General features: G+C 32.2%; 1 protein-coding gene and 1 non-coding gene across 3 annotated transcripts in view; one reads left to right on the top strand and one right to left on the bottom strand.

Annotated features, from left to right (window-relative positions):
- The window catches only part of LOC108907151 (peptidyl-alpha-hydroxyglycine alpha-amidating lyase 2), a 29,879-nt gene extending 11,478 nt beyond the window's left edge, over positions 1-18,401 (top strand). For both annotated transcript variants that reach the window (XM_018710696.1, XM_018710697.1), the window contains exons 2-7: positions 2,045-2,226; positions 2,362-2,560; positions 5,581-5,782; positions 8,558-8,749; positions 11,219-11,328; positions 17,894-18,401. In XM_018710696.1, the coding sequence (XP_018566212.1) occupies positions 2,045-2,226; positions 2,362-2,560; positions 5,581-5,782; positions 8,558-8,749; positions 11,219-11,328; positions 17,894-18,007 (999 nt within the window). In that variant the 3' untranslated portion in view covers positions 18,008-18,401. The remainder of the gene's footprint in view (positions 1-2,044; positions 2,227-2,361; positions 2,561-5,580; positions 5,783-8,557; positions 8,750-11,218; positions 11,329-17,893) is intronic.
- Trnan-guu lies at positions 9,367-9,440 on the bottom strand. Its single transcript has one exon. It is a non-coding gene; the product is annotated as a tRNA-Asn (tRNA).
- Positions 18,402-25,643: the final 7,242 nt, after the last annotated feature.

Below are 25,643 nucleotides of genomic sequence, written 5' to 3' on the forward strand. Positions count from 1 at the left end.
TTTTTTTTAAGATTTCTTCGGTTAAATTCCTTATTTACTATTTATTTAATTAAAAGACTGCATGATTAATGATTATTAATAATTATTATTGGAAGAAAACTACGATTCAAAAACATTAAACTAAACATAAGTATATTGAAAGTGTTTAATAAAAAAACAAGTTAAAGGTTTTTAAGAAGAAACTCAAAGTTTAATTTAGTTTTGTTAGTAGAAGTAGAAACATAAGTAATTAATAAAAATACTGAATAAATAATAAATGATAATGATGATTGTTAAGTATAAAAGCATATTTATAATTCGCATTGCAATACCAAAATTATGACTTTTTTAAGTTTTAGAAATTTCTCGAGAATTCGAGAATTCCCGGGAATTCCTAGTCGAGAATTCTCGTGACCCGAGAAAAAAAATAGGCCGAGAAATCAGAAACCCTATTCAAAACGAACTACTATATAATACATTATTTTTATAGTTGTTATAGTTAATTGAAAAAAGAGTCATGAATAGTTCGTTAGTTTAATCTTTTAGTTACAAAAATTACGACTTGAAAAGTTTACAGTTTCTCAAATTTACGAAACAATCAATAACATTTTCGTAATTTGTAGTAAGTTCCGAGATCACTAGAGACGTATCGTCTGCAAACAACGTTAGAGTGGAAGAGTCAAAATGTTGTACCATATCGTTAACATATAGCAAAAATATTAATGGCGATATTAATGGATCCCTGAGGTACTCCTAAGTCAATATTTCTAGTTTCCGAAGTAAACTCATATATGTATTTGTAACTGTGGTAATTTTATTTTCAAATTGCGTATAACTGAATCTATCTCTTTTCCAATAACAGGAATAAAGAAAAAAGTGTTATTTAGCATTACATCGGTAGTACAACTAGTAGATTTGCGATCACCAAAATGACTCTTCAACGTTTTTTCTGTAACTGTTGCAAAATAATCGACAAAGACGTTGACTAGCTGATAACGATTGGATTCTTATTATATTTTGCTAGGTGTTTGTGCCAATATTAAAACAAAAGTAAGAAAAGTACACAAAATTTATTAGAACGCTAAAAAGATCTATAATAATTATTCTCATTGTTCTATATTTTGCTGAGTAGATATTTAGATATTTTTATTTTGTTGGATGTGGTTAACGATATTATTAGATGGCATCTATTTGAATTTTTTATTTTAGTTACGAATATGGAGATTGTAAAAAATAAACTTTAAATGAAAGAAAATTAAATTTGTTATCGTAACATAAGGTTCCATTTAAAAAAAATTAAGTTGTTTGACACAGAACTTGAATTTTGAATGCCTGTATTTGAAATGTACTAAATAAGTGACGACAAGTTCTTTGTTATTATATTTATATAAATTTTATATTTTTGGAGATGTTGCAAACATGTTTTTTAATATAAAAAACAAAAAAACAGTAGGAGTTAGATTTTTAGGAGGCTTAAGTGCAACGGGAAATGCATTACGGCTTTCGCTTTATAGTCAAGAATACGCACGTTCAGTAAGACAATGATAGAACAAGTAGAAAGTCACGAAGCGTAACGTTAAACTAGAGGAACTTCCTTTAATTTTTCGTGTTGAAAGATCACGGAGAACATGCAGTCATCAGAAAATGTACCTTTCCTGTTTTGTCCAGCAAATTTGTAAAGATACTCAATAATTGTGATTAATGCATGTGTTAATAATTTCCTAAAAACATGCTGCGGAGTGTTATTATATTTATAGTACCGTACGTGATTTTCTGTATGTTCTACAGGCGTGTAAAGTCCAGGAAACGTAAGATAAAATGCGAGGTAAAAATATGTTTTCTCTTATTTTGAATGTATTGTTAGTTGTCTTATACCCTGAGAAAAACTTAGGTAACTGGTACAGTGAAAAGATATTGCTTCTAACTTACTTAGATTTTCTAAAATGCTGGATAAAAATTGCGCATTTAAACTATGTTGTATGTGTTCCATGTACCATTTGAAAAAATGAAGTTAAAAGAGCGTAATTATTAATCACTTTTTCATTAAAAATGAGTATTTCCATAGAATGCTCCACAAGTTGAGGAGGCCGCTTCATCAGAGGATCCAACCGACAAACCTGACGTACCAAGGGCTGTGAAAAATTGGCCTCAGGAATCTCTAGGTTTAGGGCAAGTTTCTGGAGTGTCTGTGAATTCAGCGCTGCAACCTGTCGTATTCCACCGAAGTGATCGAGTTTGGGATCAATAGTAAGTTGTCTATAAAAAAAGGCAAAAGAAATTATGTATTTACTTAAGTGACAGAAAACATGTGCAAAAATATAATTCTAATTGGTTATGGTGCATTGACCTAATATAATTCTACATAGAATTAATCTTTTATAGCACATTCAACGCAACATATCATTACCAAAATATTCGTCTTGGACCAATCAAGGATCATACCGTTTTAACTCTAGATCCTCAGAGCGGCAAAGTGTTAGGAAAATGGGGAGCCAACTTATTTTACATGCCACATGGCTTAACAGTGGACAGACATGATAATTTGTGGGTAACTGACGTGGCTCTACATCAAGCTTTTAAGGTAAGTTTGGAATGGAAAATTCAACTGGTTTGCGAATAATTAGTAATGTGGTATTACTAAAAACCGAATATCGGATCAGTTATTTTCATTTGTTACAGTTACAGTGTGTCAAAATTAGCAATAACTCTAATAGTCTCGATTCTAAAGGTACGGTTTTATTATACAGGGTGGACAAATGAAAACGAAACAGAGCCATTTTCAGGAACTGCGTCAAGATTGTAGGAAAACGCTCAGACCCGTCGATTTTAGATTAAAGGGGGACATTCTTTGCTGGTATTTTTGACTCCGCCACTTTCATCCCCAAGGTAAGCATCACCCCAAAATATTTAAATGGCATTGGGGGTTGAGTAATATTTCTTTTGAAAGCTCTTACAATTCCCTTTACAACAGGCTTTAAATTTTATAATTCCGCCCAATACTTATTAAGAATTTTGATTTTAAAGTTGAAACTTATGTACAAACAATTAGTAACGGTAATAATGTGAGTCATTCGAGTTAAGTACGCCAATGGTATAAATTTAGTATTTCTTGCGTTACATTGGTTTTTGGCGATTTGTTATCACTTTCGTAAAAAAAAACAAAATTGTAGAAAACAGAAATGAACGTAAAATTAGTGGATTCCAAATTATTTTCTAGTATTATTTGGAAGCGTTGGTTGGTAGTTTATTTAATTGTGTTTTTGAAAATTAAACACTATGGTTTATTCCATTGCGGAAAGGGTAGATATCATTTCGCTTTACTTTATGAACAATAAATGTGCGAATAGAACAGCTCAGCTATTTAATGAACAACATCAAGATCGACATGTCAGGAGGAAGTATGTTCTAGAGTTAGTAAAAAAATTTCAAGAGACAGGGAACGTAGCCAATAAAAAACGAGAAATTGAAAAACCTATAGTTAATGAAGCTAGTGAAGTTGCAGTTTTGGGACAAGTTCATCTTGATCCTACATTAAGTACGAGGCAGCTGGCATCTGTGTCTGGGATCAATCGAACTAGCATACAAACCATTTTGAAGAAGAATAAATTCCATCCATACAAAATACATTTAGTCCAGGAACTTCATGAGGATGATTATGACCGCCGTTTGCAATTTTGCGAAATAATGAGTGAGCGAGCAGGGAACGATCCACAGTTCCTTTTTAACATCTGTTTTTCTGATGAATGCAGTTTTTTCTTGAACGGGACGGTAAATCGTCACAATTGCCGCTATTGGTCCGATTCAAACCCAAGAGTTTTTCACGAGGTGCATACACAGCAACCGGAAAAATTAAATGTATGGGCTGGAATTTTCGGTGACCGGCTGGTGGGTCCTTTTTTTCTACCTGGTAATTTGACTGGCCAAATGTATTTGCAATTACTGGAAGACGCTATTGACCCTGCCTTGGCTGATATTATTGAAAATGTTCCAGAGTATGATGAGGATCATTTGATTTTTCAACAGGACGGTGCTCCTCCGCATTATGCGTTAATTGTTCGTCAGTATTTGGACCAACTGATTAGGAGAAGAGGCAGCATTGAGTGACCTCCAAGAACACCGGATTTATCGCCCCTTGATTTCTTTTTGTGGGGATACCTAAAAAGCATAATCTATAAAACACAGCCCAGGGTCGCTGGAAGATTTGCGTCAAATAATCGTCGATGAATACCGTCGAATCACTCCGGAAATGCTTCGGAATGCGCGCGAATGTTTTGAACAAAATCTTTATTCTTGTATGGAAGCGGGCGGTCATCAGTTTGAACATTTAATCAACTAAGTAGTAAGTAAGCAACTAAACATTTTTTTAATTTAATTGAAATTTTAAAATGTAAATTTTTTTCAAAGTATTGGGCGGAATTATAAAATTGAAAGCCTGTTGTAAAGAGAATTGTAAGAGCTTTCAAAAGAAATATTACTCAACCCCCAATGCCATTTAAATATTTTGGGGTGATGCTTACCCTTGCTTGGCGGTGAAAGTGGCGTAGTAAAAAATACCAGCAAAGAATGTCCCCCTTCTAAATCGACGGATCTGAGCGTTTTTCTACAATCTTGACGCAGTTCCTGAAAATGACTCTGTTTTGATTTCAGTTGGCCACCCTGTATTATATTATATTAGCTAAGTTTCGTTGCTGACAGTGTAAGTTAGTGTTTTCTGTCGGCTGCCGGGAATGAATGCTAGCATAGTGTCTTAAAAACCGTAGTCTTTGGAAAAAGTACTGTAATTTGAAACTTTTAACTTGTTTGCTGTTTGTATGGAAAATTTCCCGATCATTAGAAATATGTACCTATCAAATTCTATTTTCCGTAGAAGTATAATATTCTTTTTTAGGTGTAATACCAAATGATTAATGACAAGCCAGGAAAATATTTATTATATTATCTACACATAAAATTTTATTTAAACTGAGGAGCTAATGATCATCTATGGAATAAATTGCGACATAGTTATTTACTTTCAAGGTCACTTTCTACTAAGCGAAACACATGTAAATAACTTTATTTAGCTCATAAATTTATAAATATATTTCATTTCAACGTTCGCTAACCTATAGCATTATTAATAAGCAGATTAACTTTGTATTTGTTAATGAAAAGTAAATTGTAATTTTCATTTGGAAAAACGCAGATTTTTTAAATCGTAATGATATATGGATCGCTCATTCATAAAATATTTTAGTGCTAAAGAGGTCAATTCAGTTAAAGTTGGTGTTCAATTTATTTAACTCGACACACTTTTTTAATAATGCCAAGTGGTAGTTAACATTTTTATTTGAAAATTTTCGTTTAAATTAAATCAAAACGGGAATTATTTGCCTCCTTACAATTAAAAACACTATGTTCAAATACAGTGGTACTATAAATTTATTACACACTTTTAAATTATCTAAACATTATACAAATAGAACATTCTAATGGACTTAAATCTGGATATCTTACTGACAATTTGATTATTGAATGTTTGGACGAGTGTTCCCATATTATTCGCTAACCATCTCTCATGGCCAAATGCTGCTACTAGATTTGACTATTGCTTTTTTTCAGTTTAAACCTGGAGAATTGCAACCAGCACTAACCTTTGGTGAGCCCTTCATACCAGGACCAGACAGTAAACATTTGTGCATGCCCACTTCAGTGGCAGTGGCCACTACGGGAGAAATATTCATTGCAGATGGCTACTGTAACAGTAGGATTCTCAAATATAATGCTGCAGGAGGCTTACTTAGAGTTATTCCCAATCCACCAGGTAAGAAATTGATTTTGACGTGACTATGAAATCGTTCCGCAGACGAGTGTGAATCAATTGAGTTGCTTATAACTTCTGCAGGGACAAACTGATTAAGACGAATCAAGTAATTTAAAGTGTGCCAAATGAAACGCGACATGAGCGAACTTTATGATATTAAAAAACATTCATGAAATATGTCACAAGGTTATTCTCAAAGAACTTGCCAAATGGCACATATTTGTTGCTCTGTATATTGTGTAATAATTCATTTTGAACTCCAAATGGACAATGTATGTCTTATATATAGATGTCACAACTTCCCAAGTCCATACACCATACAAAATGGTATCCTTAGCGTACATCCACATTGTTATAAAATGAACATCCGTAGTGTAGCAGTGTAGTGAGGACTTCACACTAACTACATAAGTCCATCATCCTACTACTTCCTGCTTCCAATTCGAATTGTGTTTTGAATTATTTTTTTACATTTCCCTTTCAATTTCTTCTATTTTTATTTATTCCTTTGCCCTAAAACTACTAACCTTTAACAATAATTACGGCACTGTGTACTAACGATTAACTTATTTTAGATATTTTATGAGGTAATAGTGAAAATAGTTTTCATTTTAATAAAATAAATATGAAAAGATTCTGCGAATTTTAATTTAGAAAATTTCATATATACTCTCTTCTATACAGTCTAATTGAAAGAAATATCAATAATCAAATTCAGAATTGTAGTTTCCTTTCTTTCTAGAGCCTTTCCTTTATTTTTTTTACCTTTTTTATATACAGGGTGATTCACAACGTATACAAAAACAAAAATTGGGAATAGATGCGGCTTGAGAAATGGAGTCAATATCGAGAAAAAAAGAATTTTGTAAAATCCTTATAGTTTCCAAGAAAAAAATTATTGAAGTTGTAGTACTATCAAGCATTACATCACTGGATAACTGTAGTCTCTAGCGTCATTCGTAACACGCGTGGAGAGCCACGTGACCTCAGCGACTCCGAATACTGAAATCCGATTTTACAATCGTCGTTGCGATAGTGTTTACAATAGTTTTTTAGTAGTTAGTGTCAAAAATGGCATGCGTGTAAAATGGTATGCGTGTACTCGGAGTTGATGGATATCGTTTTAATTTATAGTGAATCAAGACAACATTTGTGTTAGAGTAGAAACTGAGTAGGAGGGATCTAAATGTGTTTACATCTCGGTGGACAAAATTTTGAACACTTGTATGTCAAATTATTTTATTAACTAAAACCGCAAATTAATTTTATTAATTAATGATAACAATAGGGGCAATTCCATTTATTTCTTTTCTTGCGATATTCTTTCAAGTTTGTATCCGTTATGGATTTATGGATTATTATGGAATATTTATTATGGATTTATTTAGCTCGGATAGCTATTTGGATAATCAAAATATTTATTTAGGCAAAAAAAGATATCTAATGGATGTAATAACGTCCATTAAAACTGCAGAAGACTTAATAAGACGTTTATGGCAGATTCATGTATATAAAAGCAGAATATCTTATGAATATTCAAAGGAATGTCTTATTGGCTGAAGATTGTAAGAATGTCCAAAACATGGACATCAGGACCATAAATGGACAAAAATCATGTACTATATGAATAGTAGAAGGAGTTAAAATCTTTGAAGCAAGATAATTTTTAATGAAATTTGAATGTGAAGAAACCAAACAGAAACGCCAAGCTTGCTAACCTTATTGCTCAAGTATTGAAATGACTAGTCTGGTTCACCAATGGATCCAATACAGACGAGGCAGGTATTGGTGGTATAATCAGTCAGATTAGAATTTGTTTTGTCCTCTGAAAAAGTGTCACGGTTTTCCAAACTGAAGTATAGGCTGTCTTGGATCGTGCATCAGAAAATTTCAGGATATATGAAACAGTATTTCAAGAATGTGCAAATAGTGGTGCGAGTCGCGCAGTTCTAGAGTATACCAATGCCTCCGCTCTGTTGAGCTCGTATGAACTGATTTCTTATAACCTGTGCATTGACGCAAATCGATCAGCTACTACTAAGTAGAACATTGGGATCATCTCAGGACTTTTGTCGGGAATAACCACGTCAATAGGATCACCAATGTGAGGTGCAGGTTATGCGGATATGGAGACAATACTCCACAAACATCCTCTACCACTGTGTTTGTTTAATAGTGAAATGATTCTGTAGCAGAGCTAGTAATTGTTTCCACACGTAGCATTCACCTGTTTTAAACTCTTACTGTTGGCATGCACAATGGGTACTAAGATTTAAGTATTGCGGATCACTACTGCTATTCACAACAATAACGTTAAAAATGAGCGTGAGTTCACTGCAAAAATGATCCTCGTTTCAACTTCGGTGATTTAATTTCAGCCATCCGAAATCGTAGAGACGCTAGTGAGGTCTTGATAGATAGGTCTTCAATAAATGAATCTACTGTGCCATCTCAACTCGACACTTAAAAAATCAAGATAAAGTTCATTGATTTATGAAATTTCAAACTTGATTTCAGAAGACTCCGAATTCGAGTCGACCCATTAAATCTTGAGGAACACTATTTTATAAAAAAATTGATTTTCGTTGACTGACTTAAAGTATTTAGATAGATGAACAGTTTGCAGTCTAGTGGTTACATCAATAAAGATCTTTTTGCGATGAACTCATGTTGTAACCTATGCCGAGTTTAACTGAGTTTTCATCATTGTTACAATTTTAATAATATGTAACTGAAGATTTATGACACTTTTTGTTCATATATTATTTCTTTCAGAGTTCTTATCCCTGCAAGTTCCTCACGCTTTGGCTCTTATAGAGCCCATGGATAGACTGTGTGTAGCTGACAGAGAAAATAGAAGAGTTACATGTCCCAGGGCCGGTTTGTATACCATCCAAGGAAAAAAAGAACCCGCACTTACCATTCAACAGCCTGATATGGGACGTGTATTTGGAGTCGCAGCAAAAGGTAAATTTTTACAAACGAAAGACTATTAAAATAAGAAAATTTAAGCAATGTACCTATAAACATGTTAAAGAAGATTATAAATAAACCTAAAAAAATCCCATAATTCCCACTGCAAAAATAAATAAAATAAGACTTGTTTTGTCAAAAAAGTAACTCCTCAGCTAGAAACAAAATGTACGAACTTCTATCTGACACCCTTTGGCTTTGAGAAACGTAGGGTTTTTCTATAGAAATTTTAGCTTTATAAAGGTTTGAAAATGCTGTGTAGTTTTATTATTATATTCGTAGAAGCTTCAGCTGGGTTATGTTATGATTTTATGATAGCATGATCTTATTTTGTTTAGGTATAAGTAAATTTAACAAATTTATAGACTACTATTAAATGACTGAAATTTGAAAAAAAAATGTTTAGACATTATGTTGACAATTTTTTATATTTCTTAGTCGTGTTTAGGATTTAAAAGATAGGGTAGAATATTTGCCAAAATTAGTAGTAGTCACCTTAGTAATTTATAAATTTGTATAAAAGAAGTAATATATGCATACTCATTATTACAATATTTGCACCTAGAAAACTAATACGAATTTTCTAATTCTAGTCATAAAATAAAAAAGTACGCCCCCGGGTGGGCTCGAACCACCAACCTTTCGGTTAACAGCCGAACGCGCTAGCCGATTGCGCCACGGAGGCACACAGTTCAGCACATTTTAACATATGGTATCATTTAGAACACAATAGATCAGTGTTTAAATGTTATATCTTTATTTTGGTTATTAAATTAATTTAATGTCAATAATATTTCATCATATATATCTATAAATAAAAAGAAAGTATGTAATATAAGAACTACGCATATAATTAATTGTTACATAGTAGATAGTGTCCTTTACACAGTTGCATAGCCTTTTATTTTATACTCATTGTTTTGTAATTGTTATTTATTGAATGTTATAATTAAGTTTATAAATTAAATTTGTATCAGAATCACAGAAAGTCAATATCCATTCAAAACTTGGAAAATATACGCTTTCTTAAAATAGATGCAACCCACTATGCAGATACAACCCACAATACAGTTGTTGAAATTTTTTGCCTATGGGTTGGTTGCATTTGAGGGACAAGAGCAATACTTTTTTAAAACAAAATGATTTTTATTATTTTATGCGTCACAACAATTATAAATTTTGTGTTCAAAATGTTGACATATGAAAAATATAGGAATTAAAAGCGGACTAAGGGGTCTAAGGACTTTTATCGTTTTCACTGATAAATAATTGACAAAAATTTTGATTTAAATTTTAAATTGTATGATTTCTTTTTTGAACTATAGAACTTTATTTTAGAAGGAAACTTAATTCAAGTAATTAAACAATGTTGTAATTGATAGATACGCTATTGTGCTACCAATATGTTATGAAAAGATCTAAACAATGTTCTAAAATGTGGCGGATAAATATTTGCGTTATAAATCTTTCTAACAACAATTATAGTTATGAATGGGGTGTATTTTATGAATATGTTGGTTATGATACCTTTAATAAATAACTGACTTTTACAACTATACAGGATGTAACACTGTAACATGTCAGAAATAAAAGAGCGTTTTCCTAGACCAAATTTAAAAATGTTTTGTTAAGTAAGCATTCGCTCTTTTGAGATTCACAAATTAAAAACTTGTAGGAACATCGTTTAAAAAAGTAGTAACAAATAATTGTTTGTAAAAATTTTAAAAGATTTAAAAAAAATATTTCATGTCAATCAGATTAGTATTTTTATTTATTTATTTATTTATTTATTTATTTATTTATTTATTTATTTATTATGTTCGTTGTTTTAAACAGTAAAAATAATTATTTTAAAACAATATTGGTTAATACTTAATAAATCATATGAAAATTTTTATTTTTTAAGAACAATTTTTTATGTTCAGCGCTTCGTCCACAATAACATCGAAAAAATATGATGACTTTAAAATAACACGTCCTTATCACATTAAAACAATATTTTTTCACTAAATTATTTTTCATTAGTTTCCCAATCTAACAGTTAAACTAAAATATATATTTACAATTAGTAACATATCTATACGAAACGATAGAATGTTTTTTTACAGTTATATGACGTTTGATTACATTACATTTACATATTTATTTATTTGATGAATCAACCAACAGTCAATATTTATCTAAAAGGCAACATGATGTGCAGAAAATTTAATTAAACGGATATCGTTTCTTGGTTTAAAGGCGTGGAAATCTGACTGTAAAAAACTGACTTCGCAACAGGTTGGCGTCTTCCNTAAAAAAAAAAAGAATTTTGGATTCGTATTCAGAGGAACACGTAAAATTTGTACATGTAAATTTGAATCACTCTGTATATAAAATATATGTTATGTTGTGTTATCTCGAAACAAGTAGAAACAACTAAAGAAATGTATGTGTCGATACTCATGTAAGGATTTGTTTCAGGAAAGTTGGTGTATGCCGTGAATGGCCCCACGTCTTCCCTGCTGCCCGTCCAAGGCCTCACGATTGATCCCCAGACCGAGTCCGTCATCGATCATTGGGCGCCAGAAGAGGTAATAAATTTTCGCTTTCTTCGTTTTGTACCGCGGCATATATTATTGCTTAATCAAAGCGTTGAGAGACGATCCTCGTTTCGGATGTGGGGTCAGGTCGACTGCTCCGATCACTGATTTTTTTTTTGTACAGGGTGCCGCTTAAATTATACAAATATTTACGAAGATATCGCTGTACTAAAATGATACTAGAATATCTTGAAAAACTGAAAATAGAATCCAGGTTTAAGTTTCTTTGGTCTTTTACTTAAATTTATTTAACTATTGTATTGCCAATAAATAATAAATAAATAATAATTAATCGTTTTAATATAAATTTGAATATTTATGTTCATTACATATGATTAAAAAAGTACATTTGTAAAATATCCTTCTATATGTCCAGATTTTTGTTGCACAATAGAACTTGTCTTTTTTTTCTATTAGTTCAACCTACTAGTATGCTAATTTTGTTACGATTTTTTATTACATACAGGGTGGGCAAATGGAAACGAAACAGAGCCATTTTCAGGAACTGCGTCAAGATTGTAGAAAAACGCTCAGACCCGTCGATTTTAGATTAAAGGGATTCTTTGCTGGTATTTTTTATTCCGCCACTTTCACCGCCAAGCAAGGGTAAGCATCACCCCAAAATATTTAAATGGCATTGGGGGTTAAGTAATATTTCTTTTGAAAGCTCTGATAATTCTCTTTACAACAGACTTTAAATTTTATAATTCCGCCCAATATTTTGAAAAAAATTAACATTTTAAAATTTAAATTATGTTTAGTTGCTTACTTACTACTTAGTTAATTAAATGTTCAATCTGATGACCGCCAGCTTCCATACAAGAATGAGGATTTTGTTCGAAACGTTCGCGCATATTCCGCTTTGACGCAAATCTTCCAGCGACGCTGGCTGTGTTTATAGATTTTACTTCTTAGGTATCCCCACAAAAAGAAATCAAGGGGCGATAAATCCGGTGATCGTGGAGGCCACTCAATGCTGCCTCTTCTCCCAATCCAATTCCGTAGAAAACGTTGGTCCAAATACTGACGGACAATTAACGCATAATGCGGAGGAGCACCGTCCTGTTGAATAATCAAATGATCTTCATCATACTCTGGAACATTTTCAATAATATCAGTCAAGGCAGGGTCAATAGCGTCTTCCAGTAATTGCAAATACATTTGGCCAGTCAAATTACCAGGTAGAAAAAAAGGACCCACCAGCCGGTCACCGAAAATTCCAGCCCATACATTTAATTTTTCCGGTTGCTGTGTATGCACCTCGTGAAAAACTCTTGGGTTTGAATCGGACCAATAGCGGCAATTGTGACGATTTACCGTCCCGTTCAAGAAAAAACTGCATTCATCAGAAAAACAGATGTTAAAAAGGAACTGTGGATCGTTCCCTGCTCGCTCACTCATTATTTCGCAAAATTGCAAACGGCGGTCATAATCATCCTCATGAAGTTCCTGGACTAAATGTATTTTGTATGGATGGAATTTATTCTTCTTCAAAATGGTTTGTATGCTAGTTCGATTGATCCCAGACACAGATGCCAGCTGCCTCGTACTTAATGTAGGATCAAGATGAACTTGTCCCAAAACTGCAACTTCACTAGCTTCATTAACTATAGGTTTTTCAATTTCTCGTTTTTTATTGGCTACGTTCCCTGTCTCTTGAAATTTTTTTACTAACTCTAGAACATACTTCCTCCTGACATGTCGATCTTGATGTTGTTCATTAAATAGCTGAGCTGTTCTATTCGCACATTTATTGTTCATAAAGTAAAGCGAAATGATATCTACCCTTTCCGCAATGGAATAAACAATAGTGTTTAATTTTCAAAAACACAATTAAATAAACTACCAACCAACGCTTCCAAATAATACTAGAAAATAATTTGGAATCCACTAATTCTACGTTCATTGTGTGTGTATAGCATTCATTTCTGTTTTTTTTTTTACGAAATTGATAACAAATCGCCAAATACCAATGTAAAGCAAGAAATACTAAATTTATACCATTGGTGTACTTTTAACTCGAATGACTGACATTTTTACCGTTACTAATTGTTTGTACATAAAACAAAATTCTTAATAAGTATTGGGCGGAATTATAAAATTTAAAGTCTGTTGTAAAGAGAATTGTAAGAGCTGTCAAAAGAAATATTACTCAATCCCCAATGCCATTTAAATATTTTGAGGTGATGCTTATCCTTGCTTGGGGGTGAAAGAGACGGAGTCAAAAGTACCAGCAAAGAATTACCCCCTTTAATCTAAAATCGACGGGTCTGAGCGTTTTTCCACAATCTTGACGCTGTTCCTGAAAATGGCTCTGTTTCGTTTGGCCATCCTGTATATCTTTTTGAAAGCTCGGATATTGTAAAATGTCTTACTATCCGAATATACCATCAGAAAGATAGAGACAATACGTAAACGCTGGGGCAAATATATAAAAATCGTCTATTTTCAAGATATCCGAGTATTATTATAGCACAGCGATATGTTGATTTCTGCTTAAAGTCAAGCATTATTTGTAATATATCGCTTTAACTTCAGAGAGAGCTTCAATTAATCTGAACCAACTAAAAAAAGTTTTCAGAAAATAATATTTTCTATTCTAGGATATGTATCCAACTGAGATATAGTTTTTTTTAATTATGCACAGTGATATTTCTTTAATAGATTCAAAAAGTGAAGATCAGAGACCATCAACTGTTTCGCATCATGTATTTATCGTCATCATTGTTGCTTTTACTTTAAAGGAGATTTTAAAAAATATACAACTTCCTAAACATAGCATAAAATGATATTAGATGCACCTAGTATAAAAACTAAATTTTAGAAACGATTTACTGGTTCAGTAATAAAAATAAGATTGTGACAAAATTATTATAACAAAAGTTTATGTTCAGAACGGAATTAACGTACAGTTATGGACAATAGAAATGTCCAACCCAAATTACTTATGGTCCTTTATAAAACAAATTCAAATGCTCATATCTACTTTTCTTTGATTATGTTTATGCATTATAACTGTTAGTATAAATCCATTTTGTAACGTTCATTATGTTTAGTTACAATCAATTAAAATTCTTATTCATGGGATAAATATACAGGGTCGTTGATACATATATATGGAAACGGTCTATTATCTCTTAAAGTAAGATAGCTATCGAAAAATCATAAGACACAAACGTTTTAAGGTTTTTTAAAATCTGTTACAATAAAAAAATAAATATACAGGACCAGTCATAAAGTCATGACGAAACAAAGTTGCTTTTTGTTTAATGGAACACCCTGTATATTAATCCATATTTCCATTATTCTCGAAATTTTAAACAAAATTCATATAGCACATTATGTACCTAAATTAACCGTTTTCGAGATATCGAACTATGAAAGTAACTTTTTAATAGGTACTCTGAAATTTAAATAAAAGGGCTCCAAATTATGCACATTTATTTTCAAAATAACTTTGACAGAAAATGTAAAAGCAGGGTTCAGGTTGATAAAAATGCATGAAACGAAAAAGTTTATTTTTTAATTAATGTCCTGGATATTTTAAATTTTAATGATTTCCCTGAACAAAATTTTGTAGTGAATCTAAAAGAGTGTTGGCAGGAATAGTGGAAATTATATGCCTTATCCTTTCCTGCAACTCTTCGATATTTTGTGGCTTATTTTTGTAGACTACATTTTTTATGTGACGTGATGTGATATGACTCAAGTCGGGTCATATCGGGAGACCTTGTTGGCCATTCAATTGCCCCTCTGCGTCCAATCCATTTATCAGGAAAAAAATCATCTAGATATGCCCGCACCACACATTCAAAATATGGAGGAGCCCCATCATGTTGATACCATATTTTCTGTTCTGCTGGTCTTCCACTTGTTCGTCCTCCAGTTTGATGAAAACGCTACAATGTTTTGGAAACGGTCGATTTAGAAATAGTTTCCCGATCGGGATGCAATTCATGAAAAATATCCATTTCTTCGCCACAACTTCTATCACCATATCCTATGATCATTAAAACCCTAAAACACTTGGTTTCACTTAAACGTGCCATTTTTGCGAAAACTTATAAGAAAGTGATTTTCAAAGTTCGATACCTCGAAAACGGTTGAGTTTAGATACATGCTGTGCTATATTATTTTTATTCAGAATTTCGAGCGAATTCGAAATATGTAATAATATACAGGGTGTTCCATTAAAGAAAAAACTACTTTGTTTAGTCATGACCATTTGACGAATCCCGTATTTTTCTTTACTGCAATAGATTTTTAAAAACCCTAAAAAGTCAGTGTCTCATGAGTTTTATAGCGATAGCTATCTTTGGGAGATAATCGTTTCCATATAACGAGCGTTCAAATAAAAACGTGGTCGAAGTTGGCTCTGACACATTGGACGTAGGTAGTAGCTTATAGCGACCAACTTAACCTCATTTCTCAACGAGCTGTATAGCAGCTGCCAGTTTCAATAAAGTTAATGACTATATAACTTTATTTTAAAGAATAATCGTGATAACAATAACAAACAATTAAAGGAGATGCGGAAAGTGTCCCCCTCCTTGTTATAACAATAAATTAAAGCAGCTGCTAAAAGTGTCCCCCTCCTTGTTCCAAGCACTTTTCACACCTTTTCCTCAAAGAATTAAAGACATTATCTAAGATGCTCGGGGTATTGTTAATTTCACGAATCTTGTCTATAAGTCGAGCCTGCAGATGGTTTAAACCAGGAATAGGCAGTTCAAAAATAGTGTTTTTAAGGGCCACAAAAAGAAATCACACGGCGTAATATCACATGACATCGGTGGACATTCATGTTCAGCATTGAGACTTATTAGTCGATTTTGGAAAACTTCCCTCAACATATTCATCGTCTCGCCTGCCGTAAGTGCCCTTGCGCCATCTTGTTGAAAGTAAAAGTTTGTAATTTCGTTTTCTTTCAGCTGGTTAACAAAAGGAGCGATAATTTCTTCTCTATACCTTTGCGGAGTAAGAGTACCATTAAAAAAAATAGGTCCATAAATCCTCCTTCGATTGAGAGCACACCAAACTCCAATTTTTTGAGCGTGTAGAGGGCCCTCGACAAAAAAGTTATCTGGTTTTTCAGAAGACCACATTCTCATATTCTGTGAGTTTACGTAACCACTTAAATGAAACCAGGCTTCATCAGAAAAAAAGGTGATACTATGAAGTTCACCGTAGTTGTTTAAAAACCATTCACAAAATACAGCCCGTCGCGGAAAATCAACTTCATGAAGTTCTTGCTGACAAGTTAAACGATAGGAGAACAAAAGCAAATCTTTTTTTAACACTGTGTGGCAGGTACCGACTGATACTCCCACCATTTGTGATAAAACACGTACAGAAGTTCTTGGCGCATTTTTCATTATTTGTTGGACATTTTCTTTTAATTCTTCAGTCCGCTTTTTAGGTCGGCCGCTTCGTTCTTTTCTTGTTACACTGCCCGTTTCACGAAAAACATTAACACAACGCTGAACTGCACTTTGAAAAATTTTGTACTCAACAACGCCGGGAAATTGATTTTGAAATTCTATGAAACATTCCTCAATAGAATACTTCCATATTCCATCAATCTGGCGTCCATTTCTAAAGTAGGACTCTATGATAAACACTTTTTGTTCTTGAGAAAACACTATTTTAAACGCTTTTTAAAACGAAAATATTCAAATTGATTGCGGCGATATAGCGCTTTGACAAATTACGTTTAAGTTCATTTGCTATACGCTACGCCCTACGTCCAAATTTTCAGAACCAACTTGACCACGTTTTTATTTGAACGCTCGTTATATCAGCGACCCATTTTTAATGAAAAAATTCGCACATTTAAAAAAGGTATCATTAAGTTATTTTGTTGCTATAATTTGCCTTTTGCCATCTTCTTCAATTCTACAAATATATCCTTTGTTGGCATTGTTGTGAACTAACCTATTGCATAGCTGTTTTGCTGCTTAATATATCTGATTGTCCTTAAACACTAAAAGAATGAATAACTTTTTATATACCTACTTTATCATTAATATACTATTTTCTGCATCAGTGTGAATTGTTTTCTAACTTAACTGGATTTTCCTAGTAAAATTGTTTTATGACACATTAAATAGTGGATCAATCCATATTTAAATAAAAAATAAAAGCTATATTTTTCTGTTCCAGATTAAAGGGCCATAAATCCACTGGAAGTATTTTTTTACATGTTATTAATTTAAATTTCAACGAGGAATGTAGGTATATTATATTCCAGGAAGGCTGCCATTTGTTTCAGCTATCCGGATGATTTAAAATCTAATACGTATTTACATACAGATTTAAGCAAATACTGTATAAAATGTTTATTATAATTTGAAGTTTTTATGCTTTTACCGGAAAATTAAGTAAACTTTATCATTTTTTTTTAATATCTCAAGCACTGACATTTGCTGGCATTTATGTATACGAGCTAATACTAAAGTGTCGCGTTCTCTTATTATTTACATTGGATTAAACCATAACGAAAAAATATTTATATTCTTTTATGTCGACCTAGGTAATATTTGCAATAATATTTTAGGGCTTTGGAAATCCTCATGCTATTGCGGTCTGCCCCAACGGATCAGCTCTTTATGTGGCTGAAATAGGACCCAACAGGGTTTGGAAGTTCGAACTGGTCCCACCTAAAAAATAGAAGAAGCGGAAACGAAGTATTTATTGATAATTTCAATAGAAGTAATATATTCATGTGAAACCTTGAAGATTTAACGAAATATATCAAGTAGATGAACACTGTTTTACATCTTTGTACTTATTAGTTCGATTTATTAAAAAATAGGTACCTTAAGCACCTACAATAGAGAAGATAATTATTATTAAAAAAGATTGTTTAAATTATTTATATAGAGAGAAAACTAAAAGGATGTAGACAATAAAGTAAATAGATAAGACATTTTTACGTTTATTTTTTAATTTTGTATACATGCAGCTATATTGAATACGTATATGCAAATCTGTATTTTAAAATAGATTTAAAGTCGTACGGAAAACTATTTTATTGAATATGATATAAATTGTTAAATCAGATTTTTATATTGTCACGATATTTAATTTTTTCTTTCAATGTCTGTTAAACTATTTTGTTAATATTTATGTAAACTGTGTGTAAATAAAATATTGTTTAGCCACCCATGACTTTTTCACTTCTTTTCGAGATAATGACGAGGCAAGTTTCAGAGGTACAAATTTGTATTTCACCTATATTGGCAATAGCGTGTAGCAATTGTACAATGACCAGAAATCCACACTAATAATTCCTGATATAAATTTGTATTTCGTTTAAAACTCTTTGAATTGTTATCAATTTTATGACGCACTAGACTAGACGATATTAATACAGAAAACTTCTTATTTAAGTAACTTCTCTCTTTTACGCATTAGTAAGTAAGAGAAGGGGAATAATTGAGATTTTAGTTGAACTTCCTAAGATATCATGATCGTGCGCCTTATTCAGTTCACTTTTATTTTTCTTTAAATTGACAATTAAATAAAATATTCGTACAAAAGTAAAAAAAAAATATTTTGGTCAACTATCAGCAAACCAAAGTCGCTTATGTACTTAGTTCTAATTTTAGGTAAAATATAAAAATAATAAGTTCTAAATCGGTCACACATAATTTGAATAAGACCATTTCACTTACAATTAGAAAGAAAGAGAATAAATAAACCATTGTTTCTTTTTTATTGTTATTAAGAATCCCTAAGGCACAATTACCTCACATTTATGTTTTAATTATTATTGAAAGTAACCGCAAATGCCGGCGCACCAAAATACACAAAACCTCAATTATCTTAAAAGTTTGTACCTTGACCATTTTAATAAACATTTCTGTGATATTGCCGAATTTCATTGTGGTAAAGGAGATGCTGAAGAACTCCTCAGGGGTACTCTTGCTTCTAAAGGTAGTTTTTATTTAAATTCTGTAAATGTGGCTATTCATATGTTAAAAAATACTCACTCTCTGGATGTCTTTGATATAAATAGTAAAATTGTAAAAAAATGCAGCTGATTCATCATTACAGCCACTTAAATCTTTAATTATTAATTTTTGTACGGACGCTTTTTCTGATATTTTTAAAAATGCTCCGTTTAAAAAAAGGTGACTGCAATAAAGTGGAAAATTATCGTCATATTTCTATAATTCCCGTTTTTGGAAAATATTAGAAATAATTCTACATGGGCTCTCCAGTTTTTTTCGTAAAGTAGTCTTCCAACGAACGTATGTCAATTTGGTATTAGAACTGGACTTTCTATTATTCATGTTCGTAGGGAACTAACAAAATTTATTGTTGAAGCATTTGAAGAAGTTCACAATGGGTTATTACAGCTTGTGATCTAACCAAGGCATTGCACTATGTTTTACATTATATGTATATTAATTAAAAAATGGGAGTATTATGGAATAAGGGGACTAACAGCTACATTATTGAAATTATATTAAAAAAAAAAAGTCGTATCGTAAACAATCGCAGATTTCATTAAATAAATGTTTGCAGTGTATACATTGTTTTAATTTGTGCTTGTATGTATATTATATACAGGGTGTCCCGAAATTAATGGGACACAGAGCAAAAGTAGATTCCTTACATCAAAATAATGCGATTAAGCCAAACTGACCTTGGTCCATTTGTGGCTAATAAAAAAGTTACAGGGCGTTAAAGTTGAAATTTTGAATTCGAAATTCTTAAAATTCTTAGAAAGTTTTCAAAGGATTCTTTTGAAAATTTGGATTAGGGGGTTTTCTGGGACGAGAAAAACGAATCCGTACTTAATATTTTGCTGTAGACGCTAGAGGGCGCCACGAAATATACTCTTGGTTAATAAAAACTGGTTATAACTTTTTTATCAGTGTGTGTACGAAAATTTTAATTGAAAAATCTTGTTCTCCTATCTATTTTTCACAAATAAGGGATACTTCTTTTATATCGATAAATTTAACCGTTTTGGATTTATTTCTTGTTTTTCTATTGGATGCAATAAAATAAAATAACATAAAAGTTTACATAAGGGATACATAAGTATCCCTTATTTGTGAAAAATAGATAGGAGAACAATATTTTTCTATTAAAACTTTCGTACACACACTGACAAAAAAGTTTAACCAGTTTTTATCAACCAAGAGTACATTTCGTAGCGTCCTCTAGCATCTACAGCAAGACTAAGTACGGATTCGTTTTTCTCGTCCCAGAAAACCCCCTAATCCAAATTTTCAAAAGAATCCTTTGAAAACTTTCTAAGAATTTTAAGAATTTCGAATTCAAAATTTCAACTTTAACGTCCTGTAACTTTTTTATTAGCCACAAATGGACCAAGGCAAGTTTGGCTTAATCGCATTATTTTGATGTAAGGAATCTACTCTTGCTCTGTGTCCCATTAATTTCGGGACACCCTGTATATTATTGGTATATACAGGCTGTTACAAATTCGCTTCTCACTACAGGGATCTCGGAGACGGTAAGAGCTATGAAGTAGCTTAAATGAGGGCAAAGTTGCGTAATCAGTGGACCAACAATATGCCTCTAAAAAATCAAGGCTAACATGATTAGTTTTCGAAATATTTGAAAAAATCTAAAATGGAAATCCGTTTTTGTTTAATTTCAGCCTTGTTTGAGGAGATATTGAAAAACGACGGACACTTTCTCATGGCCAGTTTTTGCCCTCTATCGAATGGCATAATCAATTTTTTTTTATATGTAACGTTTCGTCTCTCCAGGACCATCAACTTAATTTTTTTTAAATACGACCCTGGAAATTTTATTACATTTTTTGTAAGCCTTCATGACCCCCAATACTGTACTGCCTCAGCCCTAACCAGATTCAGACGTTTTGTCTCGAAAAATTCATCTTCAGTGTATTCGTTCCAAATGTATCTAAATTTTTTATTTAGATTTCTTTGTTTATTGAATTATCGTACACTGTAAGTGTCGTTAGACCCTGTGAAATCCATCTAGTTATTTAAACTATTACCACCACGCGCTGCAATAAAACATTTATTATTATTATTATTATTATTAACGATTACCATCACTTGGTCATACATAACTCAATAAGTTGTTGCGTCAAAATTAAAACATAGTTACAATTTTAATTTTATTATGACAAATTAATTCTTAAAAATGCATATGAACAACCAAAACGCCAACTGAATATTATTCTTTAAAAAATTTCAGTAGGTAAATGTTCAAAAACATTTTCGTTTTGGCAAAGGTTAAAAATGAAGATCAGCATAATATGATCGGAATTTATTATATCTGTAACTGCAACTGTGAAAGAGCATGTCAGATGTATTTGTATGAATATCCTGAAAAAAATGGATCGGAATTTGTTTGAATTTTGAGCACTCGAGAAGCCTGGAAATAACTATTGACACGGGAATAAAACTCTAATAATGTTTTATTTTAATGCGTGGTGGTAATAGTTTGAATAACTATAGTACGATCATATTCGATGCAAAGTAATAAATCATTGCATGTCAAGGGAACCAATGAAGTACGCCTTTAAGGGTTTTACAAATTGAATAATTTCTTTATACATTATGAAGGGACGAGGGGATCAGTTCAGGTCTGGCACCCTTGTTGCTACAAAAATTCCTTTATTCTCATAAACTATTTATTTTAAATGTAATTTATTATAAATCCAATTTGTTTCCTAAATTCCACATATGTACTACATTTTACCTCTGTACGCGCCACTGTTGTTTACTTGTTTTTTGGAAGCGCTCTCTAATTGACGGCAAAGCTCGCCAGGTTAGTATTTGACGTATAACCGACCAGTTCGTACACTCGATGCACCTGGGCGACTACAGCTACTACCAGAACACAGTGCGTATGCAGCGGTATTTCAGATTTTACATTGAATTTCATTTTAAATTTGAAATGATTTATCTTACGCCTCCTAAAAATGATGACACGATTTTCCTTTGATAAAAGGCCGACAATTTTTTGCTCTACTTTGCATCGTATACGATCCTACTATAGATGGATTTCACAGGGTCTAACGACACTTGCAGTGTACGATAATTCAATAAACAAAGAAATCTAAATAAAAAATTTAGATAAATTTGTAACGAATACACTGAAGATGAATTTTTGAGACAAAACGTCTGAATCTAGTTAGGGCTGAGGCAGTACAGTATTGGGGGTCATGAAGACTTGAAAAAAATGTAATAAAATTTCCAGGGTCGTATTTAAAAAAATGAAGTTGATGACGGTCCTGGAGAGACGAAACGTTACATATAAAAATTGATTATGCCATTCGATGGAAGGCAAAAAGTGGCCATGACAAAGTGTTCTTCTTTTTTCAATATCACCTCAAACAAGGCTGAAATTAAACAAAAACGCATTTCCAAAATTTTGTTTTTTTTTCATATATTTCGAAAACTAATCATGTTAGTCTTGATTTTTTAGAGGCATAATGTTGGTCCCTTGATTACGCAACATTGCCCCCATTTAAGCTACTTCGTACCTGTTACCGTTTCCGAGATGCCTGTAGTGAGAAGCGAATTTGTAACAGCCTGTATATGTGTGTGTGCGATATTTATATATACAAAGTGTAAGAAGTTTGACTGCCATTACTTCAGAATAAGATAGAATAATCATAAATGAACAAAAAAGTTGTATATTACAGGGGCATAAGATTAATAGATTTCAAAATACAGCGGGTATTAATATTAGGGAGTTTCATCACAACGTGACAACAGCGCTTAATCTAACGCTACACAGTTGATGCATACCACGTGTGCACGCGGCAGACTAGACCTACGGAAAAAATGTAAACAACTATTATTGTGAAACATTTAGTACATTTCAAGACAATTGTTTTCCAGTTTTTAAATAAATAAAATAAAATGTATCGATTTTGTAATACGAAGATGGTGTTGTGCTTAAATTTTAGCTCAAATTTTAGTAATTATGCATCTCTTAAAACAGGAACTTAACTTTTAACCAAATTATGAATTTGAAAAATATGTAATTAAAGTACCAAAAGATTCACGTCATCCAAATAATCATACGTATTAAAAATAATTTAAGTACCTATCAAAAAGCAAAATTCAGTAATTTTTAAACGCACAAGTACAAAACAAACTACAACATATGCTCAAAATGTCTACCACCATTTTCTATGCATGCACGATTTTCGCGCACTCGCTGGAAAACACCTCAAGAAAAGGAAATAGTGGTACGCAAAAAACACTCAGACATGGTCCAATTCCAGATACCAACTGAATAGCGTATTAGTGGACAGCTAAGTACCTCTTGTTATCCGCCGCGCCGTTGTCACATTACTCGATGTGAATTTTATCGAATTTTAAATTTATTACAACGCTAATTATTTTTTAGAATTAAGCATAAAGAAGTTCAAAAAAAGTGGTAAATATTGCATTTTATATTATTCTATGCAGGCAGTTATGTCAATATTCCTTAATTAATCGAACTTTTGTACATCAAATTTGAGATTTTGATTTTTTTTTCTCGGAAATGATTGAGTTTAGGACCCATGTCATATAAAGTTTTTTGTTTATTTTAATGTATTGTATTATTTGTTAAAATTAAGACAGTCAAGCTTCTAACACCCTGAATATATATGTGCTGTTTGTTTTAGCTTTAATGTTTGACTTATCTTATACATTGTAGTACTATCTCTTATAAGAATAAACCATTTTTGGATTTTGAATTTTTCCTGTTTCCAAGTTCTTTAAATAAAAACATTCAATTGATCTCGTAGCGTATTAATTCGTTTTTTAAAAAATCGAATTTAAGTGAGTCCAACGACTTAGGGAATACCTTACTTTTTACAAGGAGCAAAATCTAGTTTTAACCACCGGCTTCTCCTTACTTACGTGGTCTAATAACGTGTTAAAAAACAGCTGTCATAACTTTGTTTACAAGAACCTCGCTAAAAACAAGCTCAATTACTCTCAGTTCGCAATTAGGCAACTTGCTCTGAAATCAGGCGATCGAGTGGCCGTTTGCTTTTTGCGGCACGGAGATTCCTCTCGAGCGACGAAACTGGCTTCAATTAGTCATTATTATATTTTTTATTTATCTCCAGGTAGAGGCAGGTATAACATTGCCCCGCCTAGGGCCTTGGTAGACTTAACAACTTAATTTTCAAATGCTATCTCCACCACGTAAGCTGTCAGAGATAAGTCGTCTTATCTAGCTAAATATCCGCTTGTTGAGAAGCTGTTAAAAGATATGTGGGAAAGCCGAAAAAATGTGTCGCACACATCCTGTTTCTCTTTCAGTAGAATGGAAAGTTCCAGATGTTTTTCATAAATGAAATCCTGATACCAATTGCATATTACCAAATTTTAAAAGCCATTATTTGTTTTTCAACATAGTTAATTTTATTTAAAAAATGCAAATCATTTTCAGAAATCGTCAATACAACTTAAGAAAAGTTCAATTATATTTCAATGTTGATGTACATGGCGTCTCAAACTCGATAGTATGGGCTTTCTGTGAGGATACAACAAATTTAAATAAAATTTGGAACACGTAGTGTTAAATGGGATGAGATTAGCTCCATTTTCAATAGAAAGTATTGTCTTTGGAATTTAACAGAAACGACTAATGACGTCATCAATTATAATTCTTCCAGAAACATTCTTTTCCTGTTAAAAAGCTCACTTTTTTCTAATAAACTTTTATTAGAGAAATTTTTCTGCATTACTTCCCGTTTAAATGTTATAAGCAACAGTATTGTTTTCAAAAACATAAAAAATTGCATTTATAGCATTTCTTGTGATTGCGGTAAATATTATATTCGAGAGACCTCTATAGTAGGATCGTATTCGATGTAAAGTAGAGCAAAAAATTGTTGGCCTTTTATCAAAGGAAAATCGTGTCATCATTTTTAGGAGGCGTAAGATGAACCATTTCAAATTTAAAATGAAATTGAATGTAAAATCTGAAATACCGCTGCATACGCACTGTGTTCTGGTACTAGCTGTAGTCGGCCAGGTGCATCGAGTGTACGAAGTGGTCGGTTATACGTCAAATACTAACCTGGCGAGCTTGATCGTAGAGCAGGGAACAATAAACAGTGGCGCGTACAGAGGTGAAATGTAGTACATATGTGGAATTTAAATAACGAATTGGATTTATAATAAATTACATTTAAAACAAATAGTTTATGAGAATAAAGGGATTTTTGTAGGAACAGGGTTCCAGACGTGAACTGATCTCTTCATCGCACCCCATTACGATTCTTTTTTTTATAAGGAGAACGAAGTTTCAAAGCAAAAACCTTGTATAACAGATATACT

Source organism: Anoplophora glabripennis, unplaced genomic scaffold (genome assembly GCF_000390285.2).
Source record: "Anoplophora glabripennis isolate ALB-LARVAE unplaced genomic scaffold, Agla_2.0 scaffold388, whole genome shotgun sequence".
In the NCBI taxonomy this organism is placed as follows: Eukaryota; Metazoa; Arthropoda; class Insecta; order Coleoptera; family Cerambycidae; genus Anoplophora; species Anoplophora glabripennis.